Source organism: Poecile atricapillus, chromosome W (assembly GCF_030490865.1).
Source record: "Poecile atricapillus isolate bPoeAtr1 chromosome W, bPoeAtr1.hap1, whole genome shotgun sequence".
Taxonomy (NCBI): domain Eukaryota; kingdom Metazoa; phylum Chordata; class Aves; order Passeriformes; family Paridae; genus Poecile; species Poecile atricapillus.
Window position 1 is genome coordinate 7,167,881 of NC_081288.1, and position 27,550 is coordinate 7,195,430.

Sequence of the window (27,550 nt, forward strand, 5' to 3'; positions counted from 1 at the left end):
TGAGCTTCAATTAGTCTGCCCTTGCAGGGCCACTGACCCGCAATTTTAATTTCCCAGAACACAGAAAGCTGTTGGTACATTTTGCCAAGACTCTCCAACTGCAAGAAGAATTTTATTCAAAAGGGGGTAAAGCCCCAGTTCAAGATCACTTGACCATTCACCTCTGCACCTTCTCAAGGCCAGAAGAGACTCAGCCCTGGCCATACAGCTCAGGGGATGGGCACATCATTACTGTGCTAACAAATCAAAGCTGATTGATGTCCACATACCAGGGTGTGATCTGTTCCCACTGGAAATAACATGAAACAGGACAACAAGGAGTGCTTGTCACAATGGGATTTTCAGTGTTACTCCACATCCTCAGGAAAAAGAAACCATTCCAACAAGAACTAAGCCTGAATTGACGTCTGAGTGCTCACCACTGAGCTTCTTAGTTCTGTTACTGATCTACTGTGGGGCTTTGGGTAAGACACTTTAGGTTAAGCTTTTAGAGATCCCCACCTCTGTTTGCATATCAGTGAAATAATAAGGGAAAGAAAATGTCTCCCTGTAGCACACTCTATTTTTAAGATTAATTTAAGACTGCAAATGAAGACAGCACTGGGAAAGTCTTCCACTGAAAACACCCTCAGAAGTATTATCATAATTTAATATTCTTGGGTATTTATAGGCTCCATCATTACCATTCCAAGGTACCCAAATGCCTCACAAGCTTATTTCCACAACAACCCCAATAACAGGGTGTGTGTTCTCACTTGTGTTGCAAGAGTGAACAGTGCTTGTGAATGCAGAGGCTGAACTACCCGACAAGATATCAGAGCAGATCAGTCAGCCAGTACTGGCCCTCTTCAACTAATGTTGCAACCAGTTAGACCCTTCTCATTTTCTAGTCATTCCTCCCTAAAATCAGCCCCAGGAGAAGGACAGCACTCTTTAGCTTCTTGGGTCAGATGTTTCTGGTCAGAAACAAGGCCTGTAAAACATCTTCAAATAGTTCTGGAAGGTTAGTTCCAGGTGAAGAGGAAAATCACTGCTTTTATCTAATGAGATTTCCTTTACTAAAGTCTTCATTAGGAGCCTAAGCATGAACTGCTGTCTTGCTGTAATGACAGACCTTTGGAGGTAACAAGCCTTCCAATGGCCTTTGTCCTGCTGATAAATCCCCTGCAGGTGTATATATGCTGTATAACCCTATGTGTATGTAGGGCTATGTGTACTTTGTATAACCCTAGAACAACTACATTGATCAAACCCAGTGTCTGCCTGACCCAACACACTGAGTCCTGGCAGTGGATGCCTCAGAAAGGCACAAACCCCAGGTCTGCATGGACAGATCCATCCCTCCTGCTCCATGAAGCAGTGGTTTTCCTGTTTTTGTGGGATAGTTACAGCAAGCAGCCCTGTAGTTTATTTCCACTCATTTTCAGAAGGCAAATTAGGGCACACTTTGGCCCTACCTGTCTGACTGGGCACCAACCAAAGTGCTGAGTGAAGGCAATGTGACTACTGGTGCTTTTGTGGTCCTGGCCAAGCCAGCGGTGGCTGGAAGTATACCCTATCTAGGGCAAACAAAAAGGTGATATAAGACCAAAGCCTGGCATCCTTGGAGCCATGAGAGAGTTAAAGCAAACCAGCAAACAGGATTAGCAGGGCAGAGTGAGCTTCCTCTGCAGAGGGTACAATTCAAACGTGCTGAAACTTTGGGAGAAGGTTTTAGATCCGATCGCAGTTGTGCTAATGGTGCCCTGTACTGAACAGTTCAGATAAAACATCTCCTGAAAGGAATGGGGTTGATTTTCCTCACTGCTCAGTCCCTGCTGCCTCTGCTGCCTACAGCAATGCCAGTCAGTGTCAGGTGGTCTCGTGCATTGGGCAGGCTCTCAGCAGCAGCAGGAATCAGAGCAACAGCTCATTTCACACAGGCCACTGAGCAGCCAGCACGAGGCCTGTGCAGGCTGTGTGCTGCAGCAGAGCACTGCAAGGCTGGGTTGCACCCCATTAGCGCTCCCCCAAGACCCCCAGTCCCTCCAGGCTCAGAAATTTTAAAGCACTTAGCGCAGACCTGCCAAGTCTCATTTACATGGAGGAGGACTGGCTCATTCATGAGTCATTTCAAAGCGTGGGGGCAAACTGATCCCTAGTGCTGTTCTGACAGGGTCAGAGGGTGAAGAAAAATCCGTAAGTGAAATAAGGAAGAAGATGGACACTAGGGATAAATTCATCCCTCTTGCTGCAGTGATGGGGCTTTGCTGGAGGTGATTTTTTTAAACCCTTGGCCTATTTTCTACCAGTTCATTCAGCCAAGAAGACTTGCACTTGGAGGAACATGGTGTTGAAAATTCCCACAAAATGGGACTTCTCAAGGTTTCTAGGCCAAGAGTTTGATTGACTCAGTGCAGTCAACAGTGCACAGACATGCCTTCAAGTCCTGCTGCATCTGTCTCCCAAAAAAAAGGGAAGCTTGACAGGATTTCTGCACGCTGACAAGCTCACTCGGGAAGCTGGAGATCTTTTCAGTCTCCATGTTATGCTTCAATTGCAGGCAGAGAGAGACAGATCAGCAGGGAGTGAGACGCTGGGAACTCGACGAGCTGGCAGGAGTTCAGCATGGAGTGAGGCTGCAGAAATGTTTGGGACCTCACTTGCAAAAGGGTCAGAATCCAGGCAAAGCGGATTTTATTTCTTTTTAAAATCAAATGAAGGGTTTTCTTTCCAGTGGAGCTGTTGGTCCAGATCCAACTGGTGCCCAGTTATGTGAGGAGCACAGAGTTCAAGCTTTCTTTATCACTATGTCACATCTCCCGCCATCTAATCTACATCACTGGAGCAAAGGCTCAGCTGTGCATTGAGCTCCAGCAGGCTTTTTCCTCTAAGTTTGTTTTTATTTTTCTTTCTTTTGTCAAAATGATATGAAATGCCAAGTTTGGACATGAAAGGAAGGAATATCTAAGTTTTGCTTTGAAGTTGAGGATTCAATTGAAGTGGGGCCTGAGATTTAAGGGGCTGCAAACCCATGCGACCTGAAACTCAATAAATGTTTGTCTAGGCCCCTGAGAGTTGAACCAAAGACATTTCACATCACCCTGCTCTGGGATATGATTTACTAGTTTTCCAAAGCAAAGTTCATATTAGCACTGTGTCCTTGAAGTGACCAGCAGGATGAACTGATCAATAAAAATAGATGGATCTATCAATATTGACAGTGTCACATCAAAGATGAGGACAACAGATGAAAATATCAGTTCCCTTAAGAGAAAGGGACAAAACTTTAACTTCAAAGCCTCAGCACGAGGACTGGGATTATTGTGACAAAGCATGCTGACATGGTAACAGATGTGACAGGTTGACAAACGAGGGCTGGTGGGTGGTGCTGCCTGTAGGAGTGTGAGAGGGGAGATAAAATTGAAACACAATCTGCCAACAACAAAAGGAGTCACTGAAGGGAAGTCCTGGGTGTTTCAGAGACCCATTTTCTTACCAAAGAAATGGGAGGAGGAGGGAATCTCCTTTTGTTTGTTGGTTGCTTGTGAACTAAATACCTTGCAGCTAGATCAGCAAATCCATCTGGCTAAAAGTAAAGAAAAATAAACTTCTATTTGCTTAAAATTTATCTCTGAGTTGACAGAGAACTATGCACTGCCCTGATGATCCTGAGCAGAGAAGGGACAGGAAATCTTCCCTTGGTATCAGTGAGTATGCAATTATGTCCATATTTAAAGTAGCAAGATATTAAGATTGCTTCAGGCATTTGGAGGATCATCACCTGCACATTCTGCCATTTCATCAGAGATGAGGACCAATGCAGGTACCCACTCAATACAGGCTCTGTCTTCTCTGTGAAGCTTTACACTTCTCTGTGAAGTGTGCTCATATGGAGAGGGAAGTCTGCATGAGAAGTTTTTTCTCTGTATCAGAGTAATCTCAAAGTGATCAAAGCGATCTCCTGCTGCTCCGGGTATGCCTAAAATTACTGATGAAAGGAATTAAGAGGGAGAACACACACCCCTCTGGTTTCAAGGTGGTTTCTTTTGTGTATTGCGTGGCCCTTTGTGCAGCAGTAGTTTGCGATAGCTCTGTGTACCGCCAGGCTGTCAAGCCTCCTGCCCCCTCTTAAAATAATATCCCTACCCCTCCTTTCTAGGAAAATACAACAGTAAAAATCAAGGGACAGCAAGAAGAATCCAGAGACAGTTGTAGGTTGGGAAGCTGCTTTGAACTCAGTTATTGGAAGCTGCCCTAACTTACGACAGACATGGAAGATGTGAAAACCATTCAGACAGTGATGTTAACTGTTTCTGCTTGCTAACTTTGGGTCCTACAATTTGGCCACAGTTCAATACAACCTTTTCCTCAATCCTTACTCCCATAGGCATGAGTTTGATACAAATTTTCTCAGTCTGGTCAGGACTAGAAAATGTCTTCAGTCAATTCACCTTTTTTTTGCTCTCGAGTATAAAGGGAGGGCAGGAAAGAAGCCGCCATCTGGACTTGATGTGTCTGGGACTGTGGGGAGTGAGAAGGACTCAACTGGCACTTCTCATGCTTACCTTGCTTTGCTTCCTGTCCAGGTAGAACTGATGTTGACTAATGGCCATAGCCCAGATAGACTTTATTAATGCTGGACAGGCATACCATGTATGTACAGCAATGCCACTATGCCCAAAAGTCCTCCTGGTCACAGATGCCCTGGAGAGAAGAAAAGAATGAACTGGGGTTACACAAAGGTTTCACCAGATTGCTTTCTGTGGCAGAACCTGTAACAGATCTCAGTAAAAGCTGCTGTCTTTACTGTGCAGCAATAAATATCTAATCAAACCAGGAGAGCATTTACTTCAAATATGGCCTCAAGGTAGCAAGCTCCAGAGGACTAACAGTTTGTCCAGCTCAGACTGTATCCCTGGATTTGGCTGATGCTGACTTGCTGCATATCCCAGGGGAGCTACCAAGGCCAAAGCCTGTGTGAATCCTCCGTGTCTCATCACATGCAGAGACATCTCAGGCCAAGTCCTCACACCCTCCACTGCCTCTGTCTTTGGACAGTGGCTCCCAAATATTAGGACCCAGGCAACAACTAAAGATTCACAGGATCAATGGCTGCTTTAGGGAGTGTGAGACAAACTCTTCAGGAACCTTAATTCCCCCACTTGTAAACAGATGTAGCAGGATTTGCCACATGGTATGGGGGCAGGGAGTTGTGAGGCTCAGAGGGGGCTGCCTAGTGCCCTGCAGAGGAGAATGGGACTCAGTGATTAGCTGAGTGAATTTAAAAACAGGAAAAATAAGAGCTAAATATTTCCTCTCTGGGACTCCCAATTGTTCTCAAACATTAGCAAAAAAACACAGGTTAGGTTTCCCCATGCTTTCACAGCTGTACAAACCTGCTTGATTATTCCTCCCCATCTCTCAAAAGCAACCCCACCAGCAGAGCCCCTGACACCAGCACAGTGCACATTCAGGCTCTCAGGATCCTGGTCTGTGGAACTCCTCCCACTGCAGGGATGCAGATCTGGCTGGAATAAACCACACCACTGACCTACAGAGCACCAAATAAATGAGGGCCTCTTCTCCAGTCTGTTAAGATGGGTCTTGTGGTAGAGTAGGATTATGAAATGATGTGACATGAGGACAGAGGCTTGCTCAGAAATGTGACACCTTTAGGGACATGGATGGTGAAGAGGGAGCAATGCAAGAGACAGCCTGGAGAACAGGTGTGCTACAGAGGGGCCGCCAGAGACCACAATCAGCAGGGACTCTGAGCCATGCAGGTGTAGAGGTGATACTGCAGGACTGCTCAGGAGCTTTACCGTGCCATGCAAGGGGGAGTCAATTCTTTTACCAGCACTCACAAGTCCTCAAGCCTGCTATGGCTCCCCTCCTGCACCTGTATCTGCACTGGCCACCTCTCTTCTGGTGCCTGTGGGCCACTGCCTTGTCCAAAGTTGGAGGTGAACACGGAGGGGTGAACAGTTGAATAAAGTTGTGACAGAGCCAAGAACAAAAGAAAACCAAAACTGCAGCAAAATGAGAACTGTTGGAAATGTTCAGTCTGGGAGAGGACTGACAGCCATTGCATCAGGGCTTTTTCAGTCCTTCAAAATGTGTTAAAATCAAATTATGGAGCTACAAATCAGAGTGAAATTTCTGAGAAAACAGATGTGGCCAATGCAAACAAGGTCTGAGACAAGTGGGATCTCATGTTTCAGCGTTACCCTGTACTGAGTTCTTTCCTTGTGAATGGTGCTAGAGACCTCGTCCTATTATGAGTATTGTTCTTGTGAGAGAAGTCTCCACGGATGCAACAGGACAGTACTGATGGTGATAGGCTGCCTCATTCCTGTCACTGGACAGGGAATGAAGGCTGTGCTGGGAGGTGATCCTGAAACTGAGACTGGAGAGTGGATCCAGCTCTGGATGCTTTACACTGGTCTAAGGACACAAACCACTGCAGCACACTGGCACATAAAGCTTTAAGGAAATTAGGGCACTCAAACATGGGCTGAAGCCTTAATTCTGGTGTCATCCTATTCAGTTCAAACACAATTACTCCTGAATTCTTAGAAACATACTCTGCAAATCATTAATCTTCTCACTGTGAAAGTAGTGATTTCTAATTATTTTCCTTTTTGGAATCTGTACACGTTTCCGATCAAAACAGCAGACTCCATCAGAACATCTGCAGACTGTTGGTCAAACCTGTGGACTTGTTTTTCACAGCTGTGTTTGAAGACCTGAGAAATATGGCCCATGGGTGTTTTTTCCATGACTTCCCATACATTCTCATGTATGCTACATGAGCTAAGGAATTAACCCTGTTGTTAGATCCTAAAATGTATCATTTTCCTCCTTTATGGGAAAAGTAACTGCAATGAAAGGAGGTGAAATGGCCTGTTGGGGACAGGAAGCCATGGGGCAGAGGCAGGGCTTAAAAACATACATTGTGCTGCCCAGCCCTGGCCACAACCACGGAGCTCTGCTTGCTCTCCTGACTGTGGCTTCGCTGACTCAGGCTCTGGTTTGGCTAGGAGGAGAGGAATGTGGAGAGAGCACTGTGTTGGCTACTCCTCCGCCTCCACAAGCTGAACAACTCCTCGCAGGAGTCCATCCCACTTGGCTGGGAGACTACAACCCGAGCTGTCTTCCCACCATGCCATGGCAACGTGCTGCACTGCATCACAGCCCGAGTACCAGCTCCACCTGGATGGTGCCACTCTGGATACAAAATCCAATCAAAATTATACAAAATCTAACCAAACTAATTCCTTTGTATCATGAAAGTACCAGGCTGACAACCCAGGACAGGGCTTTGTCCTCCTGGTGTTAAGGCAGAGAAACAAAGCAATGCAATAAAGAATGGAAGCTCTTCTGTGTCACTAATTCCCATAATCTAAATACAAGTGAAAGAGAAGAGGCAGCTCTGTGTGGTCACATTTCATGCATGACATCGAGTTGCAAATGTCACCATGATTTTAAGGTCCCAGAGCTATTTCCTTTCTTTTTCTTGCAACTGCTCCTTCCAGGAAACAGACAAAATTTAGGGCATTTAGGGGCTTCTGCCTGCTAATCACTCGCAGCACACGTTGCTGACGCCTCTCTGGGTGCTGGAGCCTTGGTGGGGGAAGGAGTGCGCTACCCCCAGCTCCTGCTGCTGGAAGATCTCCCAGTGTATTCTCGACTTTGGGAATTTGCTCTGCTAGATTTCATGTGACTGTTTACGTACTTAATATTAAGCAGATGCTTTGAGGTTCTGCTGACCTGGAGCTGCACAATGACATGAGCTGCTTTACTCGGTGTTTGTTTTAACAAATGCACCTTATGCAGACAGGCACCGTTGTACTGGTGTGACTGTGCTCAGATCAGGGTAAATAAGGATGGAAACTGCATGCAAAATTCCCATAATAAAAGTACATCTATTAGTACACAGATAGGCATGGGAAACAGGTGAAACTGGATCACAGCTGAGTGATCAGCACAACACTCTACTACCAGCAACACATCCAATCAGTCTGGGCAGAGAGATGGCTTCCATCAGTGATATCATACCGTGCAAACGAGACATTGCTTTTAGTCAGGACAACTTTCAGAGCCACACACTCCCTGCATGCAGTAACCACCCAGTAACGCAGACACACCAGCGGTGCTGAATGCACTGATGGGATGCAGCACAGTCCCTTGAACTCTCACATTAGGATTCCGAAGTAAGAAAAAAAGGCTCCTGTGCCAAAAGACTGATGGGCTTTCATCCAGGCTGCCGGCGGTAAATCTCTGGTTCTGTGCCACTCCTTTCAGTTGCACTACTGAATATTTATTTACAAAGAAGCATGAGTACAAAATCTGGCGCTCATCTCCGGGCTCTGAGTGAAACACGGGGACAAGGCAAAACACCCCTTTCAAACACGAGGGTTGCCAGCACTGCAGCTGAGGCATTGGAGCCGTACAGTCCCGGGGGTCACAAGGTGCCAGAACAGAGGGAAAGGGGAAAAAAAATACCGCTAGCAGCCGAGGGGAAACCCATCCTCAAAAACGCACACCAGAACCCGAAATGTCCCGCTGAAAGGAAGCAGCAGCCCTCGGCGTGGTACCCGCTGCCTCTCTCTTACGTGCTCCCCAGCTCCCAAGCGCAGCCAGCCCCGCACAGCAGCGGAGGCAGCGCGGCTCGTGGGACCCGGCTCAGCCCGGCTCGGCACTGCACAGCCCGGCTCAGCCCGGCCCATCTCGTAGCTCACCTGCGCGGATCGTGCACCTCCACCGAGAACTTCTTCTCGCGGAAATAGAGGTTCTCCAGCTGCCTCCATTGGAAGATCTGCGGGGAGAAGAAGGGGATGAGGCGCCTCCGCGCGCTCCCTCGCCAGCCCTGCCCGCCGCTTCCTCCCGGCGCTGCGGCGGGAATGCCCCGCTGCGCTGCGCTCCGCCCCGGGCCCGCGGCCCGCCCGCGCCCCCCGCCCCGCACCCGCGGGGCAGCCCCGGGGGCGGGCGGCGGCCTCCGTCCCTCCCTCCATCCCTCCCTCCATCCCTCAGTTCCCCCCGCCAGCCGGGCCCCCGCTGCCCGCGACGGGCTCGGTGCCGGGGCAAGCGGGCTCGGGCGCCGGTTTCACTTTGCGAGACCAAATGTGTTGAAAACACATATAAACTCCGGGCAAACCGGGATTCAACTACACTCTCCTTGTAAGGCTGACACCTGGGGTGCTGCATCGCCCTCTGGCACAGCAGACTCTCCCGGGGCGAAGGAGATGAGACCCCTGCTTCACTCAAGTGCTAATACCCAACTCTGCTTTTATGCCGCCATCCACGTAAAACTGGCACGAGCATGAGCCGAGTGGAGCCAGTTTATCTGTCCCAAGCTCTGTCAGACTCGTGGTGGCGATGCCCGAGGCTCCAGGCGCTCCCGGCGGTACAAGACAGGGCAATGAGCACGTTATATCTCAGCCTCTGCTTTACGGACTGCCCTGCCGGGACATCTCAGAGCAGCATTGAGACAAAGCCAACACCACCACCAAGGGGGAAACCGAGGCACGAAGCTCTTCATGGGAGTGAAATGCGGCGTGCTCTCGTCCCCGAGTCAGCCTGGGCCAGCCCTGGAGGTGCTTCTGGGCAGTGGGACGCAGTTACACGGCCCCTGTGCCCACCCTTCTCCCGTGAAATAACGCCCATCTCCCGGGCAGGACGGCGGAGCGACCTCAGGAGCAACGCGAAGGACGCGCTGACAGCGAAATAGTGCCAGCTCCGCGAGCTATCACACCGTCACCACTGCGGGCAGGTCCGCCACTGCCTCTTCGTTTACAGATGAGTAAGCCAAAATCCAAACCCTGGCTTCCAGGCTGCTAACCCACAGGTAGGAGGCAGCCTCCACCCCCTCAGGGCATGTCGGACTTCGGCTTCCCTGCACTGCCCCTAGCAAGCAGCAGAGCTTGGGGAACGTGGCCCCGCTGCTGGAGAGCACAGGCAGCAGAGCTTTCCCTGATTTACACCCCTTCTCCCACTCCAAGTAGCTTCTGCGGAGTTCCTGTTCTGCCCCCAAGGAAGGCGCTGGCTCCTGACACGCCAAGATAAGCCTGGGCTGCCAGTGTCAGCGCTTTGAAGATGAGTAAACAGAAGGCGTAATTTGATTTGCACTGATATAGCTGCTGGTGGAGCTGAAATCTACAGAATAAAACAAACCACAGAGAGGACCCAAAATTTTCTCCTTGCTGGTATTTCAGGGGCAGCAAAACTGAAAGTATTTGTTAAAGGTTCCAGGCAAGATTGGGAGTATTTTCTTTTTTTTTTTTTTTTTCCCCTTCTGTAACAGGGTGCTTCTGGGAAGGAAGGATAGGGGTTAAGAAGGGCATTGAGCTGCCCCTTATTCTAGGGCTGTCCACATTGCTGAAGAGTAGGGGAAGAAGGGAGCCAGTAGAGATAGGAAGTCTGAAAGGCTGAGTTACATTGTCCTTAGGGGATTATCTTATTCCTCCACTGAAAATATGAATTGCTGCACAAAACATGTAAACACCAAACAGAGCACAGAAACACCCACTATTTTACCCACTGAGGGAGGACAGGCACAGGGTGAAAGGGTTAAGCAGGGAGCTGAAGTCTGACTCCTCTTTAAGTGCCTGGCTTCAAAGGCATGAAAAGGAAGTTTGGGGCCTAAACTCCCACAGACAACAACTGGGGTCAAGCTGAAAACATCCCTCCATGCTTCCAGATGCCCATCTGCAAGGCGGGGAGGACAACGCGGCTGTGCTGAACGGCATGTGCGGAGGACGTGTTTGGGAGGCGCTCAGACATGTGGAACTCATAAGAATCTAAAAAGCCAGCAGATCACACCCTTTAGAAAATATCCCTATGTCCCCAGGTCCCCCGTTGTCATTTATGACTAAACTTCGGCGTGGCGCAGAAGGAATTTGAAACTTTTCCGAGCTGCTGGCAGCTGCTCTTCTTGGATGCTCTCCTGCTCATCCTCCCCCTCTGACTCTGCTGGACTGTCCCCTGTGCTCGGATCCTTTTCTATTTTACCCTCTCTGTTACCAAATCTCACTGTGCTGTTTGCTAAGGGAAGCTCTGTTTCTTGTTTCTCTTCGATGATTAACTCCAACTGTCCAAACACAAGGGCTCTGGGGAAGCTGTTCAGATGCCCAAATGTAGGCATGGAGTGCCCTTTTCCATGCCCCGGGTCTCCCTGCCTGGCCCCTGGCTCCTGCCCCAGGTGGAAGGGAGCCTGACATAGATCTGGTGCTCTATCTGCCAGCCCCACATAGATGTCTTGGATCACCAGCAGTGCCTAAACAGCATTAGACACCTACGGTTTGGGCACTGGAGCAGATCCCCAGATTGCAGCATTTTTATATTTAGATTTGATGTCTTCCTTGGCAGAAGGAGGCAAATCTCTCAATCCAGACTCTTGGGAGGGAGGGGGTGAAAGTGATCCCACAACCTAAGTTTGTGTCTTTTATTCCATAGCTCTGCTCTCCCGAACGTACACATATGTTTTACCATTGCTGTAATTGTGCTCCATTTGCTCCCCAAGTATTACTCTACAGTGTCCCACTCCTTTTTCCCACATTGATCTGAGAGGTCTCCCCCTTCCTATACAAAAGGAATCCAGACTGAAAAAATGTGAATACCAACAAGAAAGTATCCACTTTCCTATTAGCTGATCACAATCCCTCCAGAGAAACAAAGCCAAAGGTCCCCCTTCAGCCAGACCTCCTAATGTAAGCAAGCTGTTCCTTTCACCAGTTGCCTGCCTTATGTACAGTCTCAAATTGATGTTGTTAATGCAGTGACAGATGCACAAGGTGCCATTAGTGGGTCTTCCTAAATGGAAGCATAATTTTTACCCATCAAGATCCTTTTACCATGCTGGTACTTGCAACCTTCACTGGGGAATAGAGCCCCAGTAGGGAGCTGGTTGTAATTTCAACAGGATCTTGTGTAAATGCAGTGACAACAGATGCATGCTGGTTTTGGGGCTGGTTTGAGTCAAAGCATCCATGTTCATGGCAGGTTTGCCTCTCCCTGCACCGAGGCTGGGTCTGGTTTTGGGTTATTTGGCTTATGATGGCCTTTGGTTAATTTCCTGGGTTGAATTCAATGCCTGCACATGTGGGTGGGACAATTTGTATTGGTTTTAGTGGGAGTGACCCTTTGACAAAAAGTACCTCAGCAGGGACTGGGACAGCATCTCCCAAAACACACTGGAAATGGGGCTTAGGAGAAACTCAATCATTAACACAAGCTCAGAGCACAGTTCCCCTGCCCTTGAGTGGCTGCCTTCACTCAGTGCCCGCAGACAAGGGCACAATTAGCGGTGCTGCAGAGGGCCAAGTCTGTGATGTGGTGTTTTGCCCTCTGGGTTCTCTTCTGAGGTCAGCAGCTCGTTTTGGATCATACAGCACTGGGCAGCTTTCAGATGGGAACAATTTTTGGTAGTGGCCATCATTACAGGCTGCACATGAGATGATTTAATCTTCAACAGATACTTAAGGAAGTATCCATGAGACTGGCTTTTGAGCAGAGCTGCACACTCACACATGCATGTTAAAGGGGCTAGTAAAAGAGGAGAAAAGAATTACCCTTATTCCCCCCTCCTCCTCTGAGGGGCTTGTCCCCACCGTGATCTCTGTTTCATCATGCCAGTAAAACCGGAACTGACACTATCACTTGAATTTGAAAAACTGCTTATCAGCTTGTGAACATTCAAGGGAATAACTGTTCCCCATCAGACCACGTGCACTGTTTAAAATGTGTTGGGGTGGGTGGGGAGGCCATGATGGGGAAACTAGTGCCAGAAATGGTTTCTACAAAAGCTGGCAGCTTAGAAGAGGAGCCAGGAGAGAGATCCGAGTGCTGCATGGTGCGCTGCAGAGAATTCAGGTGCAAGCTACAGGAATTTTCTCACTGGAAACCCCTTCCAAGAGGCTGGCAAGCTTGCCAGGCACCAGATGTTTGTGACTAGTTATAAAGAGCTGCAGTCAAAACCCTTCAGACGCAAGCTTCTTTTGTGAGCACACTTGTGGTTTGCTGGCTGGCTCTTAATTAAGCTGAGCCTGGAGGAGAGGAGGCCCAGGGATCTGCATCCATTTCAGCCATGTGAGTCTGAAGGATTTTTTACCATTTTTATTGACCATGAGGCTGGTAGTGTGAAGTTTGCACATGTCAGGAGGTAGGGTCAGCATCAGAGTATTTGAAAAATGCTGGAGGTTTCTGATAAAGAAGGGAATGTCTCTTGTGAATGAAATGCCAGGGATTGCTTCTAGCTTGGTCACTCATGGGTGACCTGGACTTTTGGAGAGGTGTGGGGACCTGAGTTAGTGCTAGGCCCTGGGCTGTGCTCTGTCCCTTTGTGCTCAGGGAGCTTTGCCTGAGTATTCAGTGAAGGTACTGTGCCATTCATTTGGGAACCCCTGGCAGTAATGGGGTTATTGCTTGCTCCTGTGCTGCCCTTCAGCTCAGGCACAGGACACAGAGGGGGTTGCTGAAGGCCAGCACTGGAGGTTGGTGCACAGTGCTGTCTGGACTATGGCACCTAGAGAAACATGCCCAAATGGTACCTTTTGGAATAATTCCAAGTCTTGAGGTTGGGGTTCAGGGTCCCTGATACTGTCTTCTGCCTGCTGTGCCCAGAAGAGCCAAACTCAGCACTGAACTGGGGAGCATGCACTATGGCTGGGCATGACGTGGAAACACAGTATGAACCATTTTGCATTTGGTCTCTTAAGAACCAAATATAAATGGCCAGGAGTCTCATTTTCTTTCTGTTTTCTGTGTGCTGAATCACCTGAGATGAGGCACAGGCTGAATGCAGACACTCTCAAGGGTTCCAGATAACATGCTTGGTGACTGTTCAGAATCAAACCATCTGCAGAAATCTAAAGAGGATCTACATGTTAGCTCTGTTTTATGATCCAAAGGGAATTTATAAAGAACATAGAGACAGACTTTGCTCAGAGGTGCCCAGTGAAAGTATAAGAGGCAACAGACACAGGCTGTAGGGTTGCAGCAAGGAAAATTATTAGAAGATAAATAAATTAAAATCCCAAGTCCCAAAACAACCAGTGCAGATGGTCAAATACTAGGGCCATGAGTAACCAGATCAAACTCTGAAGGTGGTCCAGCTATTAGCAGGAGGTTGGACTAGAGACCTCCAGAGGCCTTTCTGACCCATATTTTCCTTTGATTCTAAAGATCTAATAAATGACTAACTGTAATTGATGTTGGACTTGCTGACCTATATAGCATCTCCCAGTCCTTCAAGTCTTGCCTCTTCCTGGATGATTAATGCCTTGTTAAATCACACTATGCAGAAGGAACAATCATCCCTCCAAATGCATGGACTACCACCCAGACTGGATGCTCTGAATGGCTTGTAGGAAAGGCAGAGAAATAATGTAGAACATTTCTAACAGCCCCAATGCAACCCCTTCCCTTGCCTATGCTGTGGTGAAGAGCCAGCACTGGATGACATCCCAATACTAAAACTGGTATAAAACAATGGAACTAAAACAATGAGAGTATTTTCACACAGCTTGCATGAGTGAAGCTACAAACTCCCAAGTCTTTCGTCCTGCAGTTTAAAGACAAAACAAACATAACAAAAAAAATTCCTCCTTGGAGATGTAATTTCCTCCACTGAACAAACCAGCAAGCTCAATTCTAGGAGCTGAGTTATGCGGGAGGTCAGGATGGAGGTTGTGAGCGGTCCCTTTTTGGCCTTAAACTCTATGGAAATCACAGCTCCAGTGAAGTCAATGGCAGTTTTGTCCCAGTGATTTCAGTGGGGCCATGGTTTCCGGGCATGGATTTGTGTTCTGCCTCAAGCCAACCCTGCTCCCATCAATCATACCTCTGTCAAACTAGTTAGAGTGAAGGAGGAAGGACTTCGTTGAGGCAGAACAGCAGCATCTTAGCTCAAACAAATGGGCTCTTGTTTCGGGGGCAGATTTACCAAGAGATTTCCGTGGGCTGTCACCTGTGACTTAGTGCGACCCACTGCTGGGGTGCCCCTGGGTCATGAGATGGGGATGCTGCTGCACCATAACTTAGTCCTCCATCCTGCTACACTTCCATTCATTCCTTTATTTTTATTAGTTTGGGCTATTTTTTTTTTTCCTTTTGCTTCTCAAAACAAGAAAAAAAAAAAAAGAAAATATTTCCTGTGTGATTTGATGTGGGAAAAGCCCTACCAATGATCTTCCCAGAGGCTTGCCGTTCTCCCTTCGCGCATGGAATGAGAGAATGGCTTGACTAAGTGGGACTTTCAGTGGTCTGTCAGCAATCCCAGCTCACTATCTAATTACTTCTTCGCCTCAGGCTTTAGGCCTTTTCTTTTTTTTTTTTTTTTTTTGCCAAACAGACAAACAATTTCTGGTCCAATTTGAGATCCCTTTTGCTGTGTGCTGTTCTTGTGAGACCACACCACCCCAGCAAACATTTCTGGCTTGACCAAACACAAATTGCATCTAGGTCTAAATAATAATGACTCTGCATTCATTTCCATTATGAAAACACAATTCCCTATTAAATTTCAAAGTGGCTTATTGGCTCAGAGAGACAGCAGAGCATCAGATCACAGAGGGAAGAGCTGCTATTTGGACAAAGCATTATTTGTCTAAATAATGCAACTTGATATTTGTGTCTGTAACTGCACACAGACTGGGAGATCAGACTTTGACTTTATATACAACCAAATCCACTTTCACTGCACATATATATCTGGTAGCTGCTGCTAGATTGTGCATTGCTGTCACCATGCTGTGTGTCTAAATCAATAGGTCTACAAAGAACCTTTTTCTTCATTGGTTTCAGTTAAACTTTCTCCCTTTTATTCTCTGAAAGGACATCAAAATGACTGGATCTTTCTGCATTAAAGAGCTCTCCTTTCTGGCACAATATACTATGTATTAGATAAAGGATGCCCAGTCTGTCGCCTATGAACCAGCTGTGGCACCCTAGAAGGATTCATGCTGCCCACAAACCACTACTGCTACTCTCTCTCCTAAGGATCCTCATATCTTCTCCAGTGACTTGGCTAAAGAACTTTTGTCTTGGAACCAAAAAATAGGAATCATCATTCTCATCCCATGATGCTGTGGCGATGCACAATAGTTTGTGTGGCTGAAAACACCCCTATGATGCTGGGTGTCTGCATGGGCAGTGCCATGGCAGCAGCAATCCCACTCTCGTGGTGATGGCTGCAGTGAACCTTCTGAGCTTTCTGCCCAGACCACTGACTAAAAGTGAGTCACAACCACCGAGCTGTGGGACCCCTGCCTGGCTTCATCTGATGATAAAAGTGCCCAGGCCTTCGGAGCAGCCCTGGTGAGCTTAGAGGCAGCATCTGAGCAGGGTGGGGTGTGGAGGAGTCTGCTGCCACTTCAGAGCCAAGCATAAGTGCTCAAGGAGGTTTCAATCTCTCTCCAGATCTCCACCCTAACTCCAGGGCTCTGAGGTCCAATTTGTTTCACTTTATGCTGTCAGAGTGATTTGTCTTTGCATCTTGTTGAAGTTCCTGCTGTGTGCTGCAGAATCATTTAAGACTTGGCTGCTGCTTTTACACAGAATTACTCTTTAAGACCTGAATACGACAAAGGACTTAGAGAAGGGAGTTTTATTTTGATGGGACTACTCGTATATTTAATGGTAGCCATGGGATTGACTTGGCTAGATCATGGGATGGGACGTCATGCTCTAGTCTATCTGAATGTAAATTCTCACAGAAAACCCTGGGAAACTCTATGTCTAATAGTATCTATCACCACAGCACACTAAACCACCAGAATAGTGCTGGTTTCTTTATAAAGCAGCAGTGCCTTAGACAATGTATTAAGGTTTGCAAGCACTGTAGTTGATAAAACTACTTATTTACCTACATAATGGAAATTGAGTATGACTACTGTATGATTCTAAAAAGTTCATTTACCTAGATAATCTACTCACCTGTCTGAAATCAGCCCGGTTTGGGAGACACACTGAAGCAAATTTTTATCAGCTTTTATGAGGAGGAAAAAGTGGTGATGATGACCTTATACCTAACTGTTAATTCATCCTTGTTCAACCACAACAAATTCCATGCAGTTGAACTCTTTCCAACTTGTTCTGAGCTGTGAAGCTCTTGTCTCACTCCACAAAGTTACTGTGTAGGTTAAGGGCTGTTTCTTTCTCTGGCTGCTGTGATTTATGCAGCTTGTATCCATATCCAGCTCCTACAGCTTTGCTGTAGCATACTGTTTGTGGGTCAGATGGTGAATGGGACTGGGAGCTGATTGAGATTAGGAGTGATCACTTTTTATGGCTGGGTGGTACTGAACCAGTCTGATCCCTTCTCTGGGGCAACTTCCTTTCCAACTGCATGACTATACCAGGATGGCTGAGGAAGGGGCCCAGGGGAGGAAGTGAGCAGTGGGGGCAGGATTGTGATGGGGGAGGAGAGTGCTGAAGGCCACTTCAGCTGATACTGCTGCCAAAAGAAATGTTCACTGAATCACAGCCCAGTGGCATGTCCAGCCAAATCCTGTGGAAGTTCTCAGTGTCATGGACATAATCCTGCTTTCCAGCCCAGTGTGCTTTGATGTCACTTATTCGTCTCCCAGTGTGTTTGGCAGCTCTTTGGCACACTGGTAAGGCATGGAATAGTGGGTGCTGAAAGGAGAAGTGCCTGGTGCTGGATGGTAGAAACCCCAAACCGAGGGCAAACAGCAGCAAAAAAGGTGCTGGTGAGAACATGATCTCCTGTCTAATGGGTATTTCAGCAGGGGAAGGTTTTAATCTGTGTCTGCTCTTCAGGGGTTGCAGGTCTGGGTATTATGTTTAAGGACAGAAATTGGGTGAGCAACTGCTCTCTATGAAAAGAAAGAGTGTGGTAAGGAACCTTGCTTTGTATATGTCTCCCTCCTCCCATCCTCCACATTTCCAAATACTAAACCAAGACTGAATTGCTGCACTACATAATGAGTTGAACCCACCGTGACCTGAAGACTGGTTCAGTTTACAGCCAAGTCCATAACCCAAGAAGCATGAAGGATCAGCAACGGGAAGAGAAATGAAAGCACACAGCAGAAGGAGTCAGCAGGTAGTCCTTAACAGCCTGCTAGTCACAGTGAATAATTTATTACAGCAATGCCACTGAGACTCCACAAGCTTTTAAACCAGTATTTCCTGGAAATGGTTTCTGCTCATTTTTTATCATTTGTAAATTTGAAATCTTCTATCCCTGTCTGCAATGCAAAGGTGTTTGCAAAGGTCCTAGAAAATGACGAGGAGCCCAGTGAAACATGAGTCCAATATATTTTATGACCTCACTTGATTCTGGATGCCCTAGAGAAGGTTCAGCCCATTCTGAATACACCCTGCGGCTCAGCAGCATGCCAACGAGAGGAGTGAGACACATGCTCCATACCTCTGACAACAGAAACCAACTTGGTGTCAAATCAAACACCCTCCTAGGACATGAGGATTTATAACCCCCTCCTAAAATCCTCTTTGAAAATAACCAACTCAGCGTTAAAACCCTGGATGGAAGGTCACACTTTTAGTGCTATCTTCAATCCTTCTGAACTCTTGGCCTCTATTATATCATGTGGCAAGGAGCTGTGGAAGTGAATTGGGCTCCCTGTAACTAATTTGAATTTTGTGTTTCTTTTGCCTTTTTGACTCTCCCGGTGTTCTATGATCAGTTAGGACAGAGAGCAATTTGTCAGCTTCCTCCTCCCCATAATTCACTACTTTCTGTACATTCACATCAATCCTTTATGTTTTTTTAAGTTACTGGTCTGTCATTCCATCACCACAGGAAGCACGAGTTTAACCACTCCATCAATGCAATTACTGACTTGACAATGCTTCATTATGCCCTAAAGCAGAGAGGATCTATTTGTTTTGCAATAAAGCAACTCTTAATTAGGCTATTGCTCCTCCTGTGTAAATATCTCATTTTGCCTCTGGAACTGGGAAAGTTCACTCTATCTCTTGTTTGGAAAAGGCCAAGTGGCACCGGACAGCAATCTTTCACTTTCTGGACACAATTTATGCGCTGATTATTTTGCTCAGGCTTTCAACAAGCAGTAGATATTTCTCTGATCAGGCACTTAAAACTACTGAATTTACTTGTGCTCTGCATTGCTTGGTAGGATGGGTCCAACTTGCCTCTTGTTTTTGCATGTTTAAACGGGAACCTGTTACTTTTGCTTTGGATTCATGATGACACTACAAACTAAAAATTAAATTCTTTGTCATGAGAACCCAAAGATTGTTGTGGAGATTTTATGGCAAGGGACAGAGCCTTCTCACAGCATGCTTCATTTAATCTCAGAGAAAGGGTAACGCTGAGAAGAAATGGCAGAAACTGGTGGCTGTCACAAGGAAATTTTTTGTCAAGTTATGTTAATGGCTGAATTTTGTGATGCCTCACATTTTATCTTATTTCTAAAAACCTTTATTCCCTTGGGTTCTCTTCAGTAACCAGATAATGTAAGCAGTGATAATGTTTATGAGTCTGAGAAAAAAGGCTCACTTTAGGTTTCATTACCACTAGCTTTCTGTAGAAGAAAATGAGATAACACTATATAGACATATCTCTTACAAAGCAACTAAACATTACCAGACTCTCCTTTAAGGTAATTTTATTTTTGGTGATAAGTTGAACATTTTCTCTGTTTTTTTATCTTCCATATGGAAGTCCTTTGGCTGACTTTGTTAATAATTCACTCTTCATCTTGGAGTTAATTGTTTACTAACTGTTAAGATGTTTGCACTAAAAAAATGCCTTTGGGCTCTTAAATCAGTGGGAATATCTCACTAGAACAACAAAGATATGCCTAGTGCTATTACTTGGGTGTGCAGATCTCACAGCTCCAGGCTACACTGCAGCTCTTTGTGTACATGTCTCTGGGGATGGAGTCACATCTCTGTGTGCTGGTTGAAATGGACACACACCACTCACAGACAAATGCTCACATAAGGCTGCTACAGTGCCTTGGCTTTCTTTCCAGTTGCCCTGAAATTCAAGCAAAAAACCCTCTAATGACCCTCCTCTGAAAACAAAGGGTTTGGTCTTTTCTCTTCGCAAGAAAGTGTTTGTAGCAGCTAAGTTTAACATAGAGGGAAATGGATTCTGTCCATCCTGGAAGCTGTGAGTTGCTACTACACAAATGACACTGGTTCCAGAATGCCTCAATATATGTTTGGCAGGACAGCTGCCATCTTTTCACATTTGATACTCCTTTCTGTTCAGCTGGAACGTTGGATTTTGTGTAGTATACCAAAACTTTTGCAAGTATTTTGTACCCAAGAATGAACAGCTATCAAATTATAACTCATAAGGACCTAACTTGCAATAGGACAGACAACATTCAAGAGGAAGCCTTTGACAGGGTTTGCTGAGTCTGTGAGCTAGCCCTCAACAGACAGAAGAAAAAGGATGACCCTCAAAGTGATGGCTTTGGGTAGATTCAGGGCTTCCACAAAATTCAAGCATGGGGAGGAAGGAACATAAAAATAGAAACATAGAGACACATTAGTCTCTGCAGTCTAGGTACAGCTGCATTCCAGTTTAATAGTCCTGCATTCCCATCTGAACCACCCAGGACTGGGTGCCAGATACCCATCTCAGCTTCATCCCCAGTAATGCTGGAGAACTTGATGCTTGAGTGAGAATAGTGCAAGCAGGATGAGGTTCTGGCCCTGCGTCAGCCTCAATTCCCCTCTCCAGTCTCATCTAACTTGCTGACAAACTTGGTTAGTTTTCTAGAGACACATGGCTGATTTACTCCAGCAATTTAATGAAATCATGGTTTTGAGTGACTGCTAATGGGATCGCCCGAGATAGGTTCAGCTGCTTAGTGTGCATTACAGTTTTACTCGCAAGCACAAGAAACATGGAAATCTATCTAAGATGACATATAGGAAAACATTACAGTCTCCCTCATAAGACAAGCAAGGTTTTTATTTGCACTTAATATAAATGTCTTGATTTCAGCTGGTTTCTTGCTAAAATCTTCTGCTTGTGTTTTTTCCAGGGAGACTTATTTTTCCATTGTAAGTTTTCAATTTGTTTCTGGCATCGGCAGTGTGCAGGAGCAAAATATTATAGATTAGAAAAGCCATAATCTCTTTCCTCCTCCCCCACTAATTTTACCTCGCAGAAAGTTCACTAAGGTTTACCCCTCCCGTTTGCACAGCAAAGAGTTGAACCAGCGCATGCTGGTGCAGTGAAATGAATCAGACACTGTGGCAGGCTGCTCCCAGATACCAGGGTTATCGAGTGCAATTTTACAATCTAATTAGCAGAGGATTAAACACTACACCTTGCTGAGGCAGTTGATCTGCTCTTGCCAGAGGGGTTTTACCACCTGTGTAGGGTAAGAAGTCTTTTTTACTTGCTCCACAGAAGGTAAATCACTCCATGGAGAAATAATGAAGCCTCAGCCACTCCGTCCAAGTCCCATCCCTGATTTAGGCTGTTCATTTTGGAATGGCTCTGCCAACAGATGGGGCTTGCAAGCATCATGTAGCAGAGAAATGCTCATCTAGGCTGTCTTTCACTGCTGTGGTCTCTGGGTTGTGGCAATGGACAGATCCAAGCCCGGAAATTCCTGCTTTCCCTTCCCACCCAACCTTCCCTCGCAGAAAAATGACCACTTCTGCCACAATTTTTAGTGGTTTATACATAAGGCAGCACCATTGTTTTGGGTCTGCTGGACTTCATACATGATTTGCTGAGACCATAAGAACTAATTCCCAATAAAGAGAAAACCAGCACCCTGACTTTTAGGGTTACACTTGCAGAAAAAGGATCAGAGGTGCCTAAAGCCCCTGATTTGAGGTGCAGTGTGAGTGCTAGAGGAAGGCTAGTGGGAACACAAGAGAGGCTGGTAAAGATTTTATCAAGCTCCAAAACCAATGCTACAAAGTAGATCACCCTGAACAGCTGAGAAGAGAAAGTAGAGAATCTGAGAAAGGAGGCTTAACCTTGCTGGTGGAAATGTGTCTCCTCTCATGCAGTCAGAGCACCTGATCTCCTCTCTCCTTCCTTCTGATGCTCTCCACTGACCTTCTCATCCCAAGAGGGCTGACAGTAATTGTTATAACGTGTGAAAGGCTGAGTCCTGTCATGGCAGGGCATTAATTTCTTCCAAAGGAATGCTTTTATTCCACAGACTGACTTCTGAAGGCATCTTTTAAGTACATGTCTTCCCTGGGGTGTTGGCACTACTGAAGATATGTGGGTGCAAACACCTAGCCTAGGCATGTTTGAAACTATGTTGTGTGAGGATGGCTTGTCCTGCAGGTAATGATTGATCCCAAATAGATGTGTCTTTTAGTCTTTGTGAAGACCTCCTTACTCTCCTCGTAATTTCTTTTAATGTATAAAAGTCCCATTAACAGCCTTCAGTGAATAAAAGGCTAATTGATGCACCTATTGTCTTGCTGCCTCCTTAGCAGTTCAGTTTTCTACCAAAACCTTGATTCCAGTTCATTTTAATAGAAGATGCTCCATGAGCACCAGGCAGTGTCCAACTTGAATGTGACCAGAGGACGTGAAAGAATTGATACAGAGACAGTGCAAAGAGAAATACAGTACATTAATTCACTGTGGAAGCTTTTGCATCCAGAGAAGAGCTGCCTAGTTGCTCCAAATCATCCAGTTCTGCAGGCTGCAAGCCAGCTTGAAGCCTTGCCTCCCGATGTCTCCACAGGTTTGCAGTGCAACAAACACTGTTGCTAACAGAATGTACATTCCCACCTGCAGGGCATGTGCTCAGGGATGAGGTTTTTTATATTAGATGGCATCCAAGGTGGGAAAATTGGAACACATGGGTCCCCCTCATAGGCTGAGCTCAAGAATCAGAGCTTCCCATGCCTTTTTTTAGGCATGTGTTGAAAGTCATCTTTCCCTGCTACCTTGACATTAACTCTTTAGTTAGGAAAATCATTGCTTATCAAATGTAATGCTGGTCCTGAGAAAGTCATGCAAGTTTCTTTTTGTAATAAATGGAAGCAGTTTTCCTGTCTCTTCATCTCTTTCTCTCTCAGATCATTTATTGGTTTGGTATCATTTATGGGTTGACAACACAGTATCAAGGGTTGGCTGATCACCCCCAATCCACCATTGCCAGTGAATGGAAGGCCTCTAACACCTGAGAGGATCAATCCTTGAGTTCCCATCCATGTCTTGTTAATCACACAAAAAAGAAATGTAAATTGCAAGATTAAGTTATGTTTATTTCCTCCAAACCCCACAACTTTTAATAAATTATGAGATTCCTTTGTCCATTAATTCTTTGCAGGCATTGGGACAAGTTTGGGAGAAAATTAACATCCTTCAAAAATCACATGAGTCAATGCCAGCATTTGATGTACATCACACCCTTGACTCAAGCTATGACATGTGTGACAAGCCCAGACCTTGGTAGAGAAGTAAACACTTACCTTTCTTGGCTTCACTTTGTCATGGTAGTCATATTGAAAAATCCCCTTGTAGCTAAGTCCTAACCACCATGGAATTCCCTGCTTGTCCTGAAAGAGAAAACAGAGGGAGTCATATTGAATACGATGGGGAAATGCTGGAGATTTCCTGTGCTGTTGTTCAAGATGAAGATTTGTTTCTAAGTAATATATTCGAATGGGTGTTGTTAAATTTCCCCCTGCCAAGTTCCCATAAGTCACAAAGCTCCATAGTGTTTAGAAGAGATCTCTTTCACTTTTGGCCATGACATATAAAACGATTTAAAATACATCACATGTGATCAAGTTACTCAAAATGCTGTTGGGGAGGTGAGGAGGTTTGACATGGGTCCCTTGTGCAGTGGTGCATCCTCTTTCTCTTCCCTGTAAATTATTCAGTCTGAACATTCAGAGATTGGAGAGGAAGGAAAGCAAATCATCCAGCTGACTTGAATTATGTGGAGGGATTTTAGCATTAGTCTTGAAAACGCAGCAGTAATGGGATCTGAGAGCTACCAAGTGATAAGGTCTGACAGGCTCGGACCCAACTGCTTTATGTCTGAGTGTGCAATAAAATGTCCTTATGGAGTAATGGCCGATATCTGATCCCAGTCTCTGCAATTTACTGAGCTGAAGTCCTCAATGAAATTACATCTGTTCTGTTAATGTGATAGAGAATGGCAGGGTAAAACACAGCAAAACCAAAACCCCCACATCAGGCAGAAGCAAACCCTATTATGTGCAATATTTGCTGCCTCATTGCTGCTCACTGCTGCTTATTGACCATGGGGAGCTCACTGGAATAGCTCTCAAGTCTTTGCAAGATTGAACATCCAGCCTAATCTACAAGATTTTTCTTGAGCAGTCCAAGAGATCTGGATGCAAAGGATGCTGGAGAAATCCTGTCCTCTGAGAAAAGATGAGACTAATGTTTTTTGTGAAATAATAATAACATTATTATTACATCCTAGAAACACATCTCCTGAGACATGTACAGTCAGATATTTGTGTTTTTATAGTGCCCCATGTGTGCAAGACATTACAGATGTATGAAAAACCATATGATCTGTGCACAGAGATAATGATGAAACACATCAAAACTTCAGGGGTGATAAATGAGGGAATATGCTCTGGGGAATGTGGCTCTAGCTTTCTTTCTATGTTTATTGATTTCTCAACTTAAAAAAACCAAACCAAACCTACCCAGCTGGTCAGACAGGGAAGTAATAATAATATGAGGCTGAAAATTTGGTTATAAATCATTAGACAAAAGAAATGAGGGACTTCATGAATAGCTGCATGAAGTCCATGTAGAAGTGGAGAGCTGTTTGGGGATGAGAATGTGCTACCTATCTCTAGAGTACAAGACTGTTCTGGCATTAAAAATATGTACAATCTCTGTATCCATCTACGTAACTCATGTCAGGGGAGCTGCAGTATGCAGGTCATGGCTGGCCATAGATGTGTATTCATGGATCTGCCATCTGGGAAAGATCTGACCCCCTGGAGCTACAAAAAGGATTGTCTGCCAGAGATGTGTCTGGCTTGTCCTTCTGGTGGTGGTTCACTGGCACTGCCATGCTGCTGACTGTGCTGAACACTCCAGCACAATAGGACTGCAAGAGTTTTATCTCCAAGAACAGGATTTTCCTCTTTGGAACTATATTTACTAAACATGCACACACAGCTGAAATAAGTTTATCCTACCTCAGGAAGTGAAACAAGACTTTAGTAGCAGTGTATTGTATTCTGAGAGCAGGATGGCTGTACCTCTCTCCCTCCCTCTCCAACAAGAGCTTAATTCAGTGAAGGACCCTTCTTGTAGCACGTACCTTTACTGCGTAATAATGCACTCCATATGTTGGGAGGGATTCTACAATGCTCATGTAACTGCAAAACAACACAGAAGAGAATAACACGTCTGAGAAGCTGAGAGGATGATCTGAAAAAAAACCTTTGATAAATAAATAATTATGCCAAGAAATACTTAAAAATGAAGCATTGCATGAGATGGGAAGCATAGTTATATATTGTATTTACAGTCCTGTATAAATACTTCCTAATAAAACAAAGGTCACAAAGAAATCATTCTTATTTCACTTACTTCACAATTGCTTGACCTCTTGTCTGACCATTTAGTTTCTTGTAATGTTCAATGACTCGATCCTCACTGTAAAGGAAAAAAAAAAAGATATTTTATATAATAGCATTATCATGACTAAAAATCTTGACAAAAGCTGAAGAGATACTTCTGTTAACACAGCTACTGACTGATGGAATCAAAAGATGCCAAGCAAAACCATTAGATGAGGGGATTTGGTACAGACCAGGGTAAACAAAAGGGAAGTCACAGACTGAGAATAAAAACGGTTATCCAAGAACTGGGTCTCTGGAAGAACCCCTTTTCCTCACAAACATGGTGCCTACTTGTACTGCCTTTTCTCTCTGCATTCCTTTCCCTATCTTAAAAATGATGCCCACAATACTACACTGAGGGCAAACAGATGTGTGTTGGAGCTGCTCAAGATCTGCTTTGTCCTAACTGCTGTACCTTCTTTTCAAGCCCATCATGTACTCTGAAAGATGGGCAGAACTGTCAGAAATTGGTGGCCAGTCATAGCCCTGACAGATTCCTCCTCACTGCAACTGCATATCTGCAGGTGCACTACTGGAAGTACTCTGGAGCAATCTCTCTCAGCAGGGAGCTGAATTCCTAGTGTACACAGAGGCAACAATAACAACAGTGACAGGACATTTCCAGGGCACTCAAACTTGAGTTTCTTTACTCTTAAAGTACTCATGTGCTTTTGCTTACTTTTGTGTTATACTAACTTGCATTCTCCCAGGCAAGTCCTGGCTTTGCACTGGTAGCTGGCATGAGCCAGGGCCCATTTCCAGCAGCTCTTTGGAGACAAAGATTATTTTATATTTTAGGAAGACATGAACCATGTCATCATGTGATCCAAGGTGAACCATGGAGACTGTTCCACATCAGTGGGCCTCTGTATCAGACAACAATTCTGAGTGTGTGCCAATAAGCAGTGGGGATAGAGCATCCAAGAGAGATCAGCATGACCCAAATGACAGATTTAGAGACACACGTAAATTCACTTTTAAAGAATTGCATTCATTCTTCTCCAGTGAATGGACAGCAGAGCTATTTGATGCATACAATCAGCTGTGCTAGCAAGGTCATAGCAGGGCAAACTACAAGCCAAGGATCCCGTGTAATGCACACAGGACCTGTTTTGCTACACTAGCATGACAAAACACTGAAATCCTCAGGTTTAAAACTAATTTCTTGCTCTTTATTTATTTTTGATTCCCAAGGACAGGGAATCTGTTGAGTTCCCTAGAGATATTGTACAGAACTTGCCAGACCAAGAGGAGGGAAACCTAAACTACTTTCATGCCACCTTAACATCCCCCCAACCTGGCCCTGCATGAACTTCCATCTGTCTTGTGTGTCTATCCCATGCCATCACGCTGCATGTGGTTTAGGGCAATGTGAACTGGCATTCCTCCCTCCCTGTGTCTCCTGGATCCAGCAGGACTCCCTAATGGGGCCTTTCACTTGTCCACCATGTGGTAATCCTTCCCCAGGCAGAACTGAAGCCAGTTGTATTGCTAGGCAGTGTGAAGGAACAGAGCAGTGTGGGATGATGTGGTAGATGACCTCACCACGTCTGCTCAGAGATGCCCACAGAGGCTTTTGTGGAGGACTGCAAAGCGTTTCACCAGCCCAGCTTAACATGACTGTATCTTCTCATTGCTGCCTTCCCCATTTGCACCCCTGTGCCAGAGAGGACAGAACCCCTTTTAGAAAGAGAGCCAGAATCTCCGGAGCCAAAACATCTTTTAGAAAGAAGAGGCACAGGGAAGCTGTGGATTGTGCAGCCCTAATAATGAAGAGAACCAGAAACATCAGTGAAGGCAGCAAAGAGCAATTCAGAGACAGTCTGTCGGATTGTCAGCAGGGCCAGTTTTTCCCTCACAAGCCTGTTGTTTATCTGAGAGTAACTGCTTTCCTTATTCACTCACCCAGTGGCTTTCCCCATTCATCCTACAAAAATAAAAGAGCCTTTTTGGGGTTGTCCCATCAGCAGGCCACAGCAGGAAGATGATGCTGACT

General features: G+C 45.7%; 1 protein-coding gene across 2 annotated transcripts in view; it reads right to left on the bottom strand.

The window, feature by feature from the left end:
* The window catches only part of LOC131591516 (FERM domain-containing protein 4A-like), a 176,600-nt gene that overhangs the window by 30,123 nt on the left and 118,927 nt on the right, over positions 1 to 27,550 (bottom strand). For both annotated transcript variants that reach the window (XM_058862307.1, XM_058862308.1), the window contains exons 9-13: positions 25,523 to 25,588; positions 25,251 to 25,308; positions 23,404 to 23,490; positions 8,724 to 8,800; positions 4,548 to 4,686 (exon numbers count right to left, since the gene is read on the bottom strand). In XM_058862307.1, coding sequence (XP_058718290.1) covers positions 4,548 to 4,686; positions 8,724 to 8,800; positions 23,404 to 23,490; positions 25,251 to 25,308; positions 25,523 to 25,588 — 427 coding nt within the window. The remainder of the gene's footprint in view (positions 1 to 4,547; positions 4,687 to 8,723; positions 8,801 to 23,403; positions 23,491 to 25,250; positions 25,309 to 25,522; positions 25,589 to 27,550) is intronic.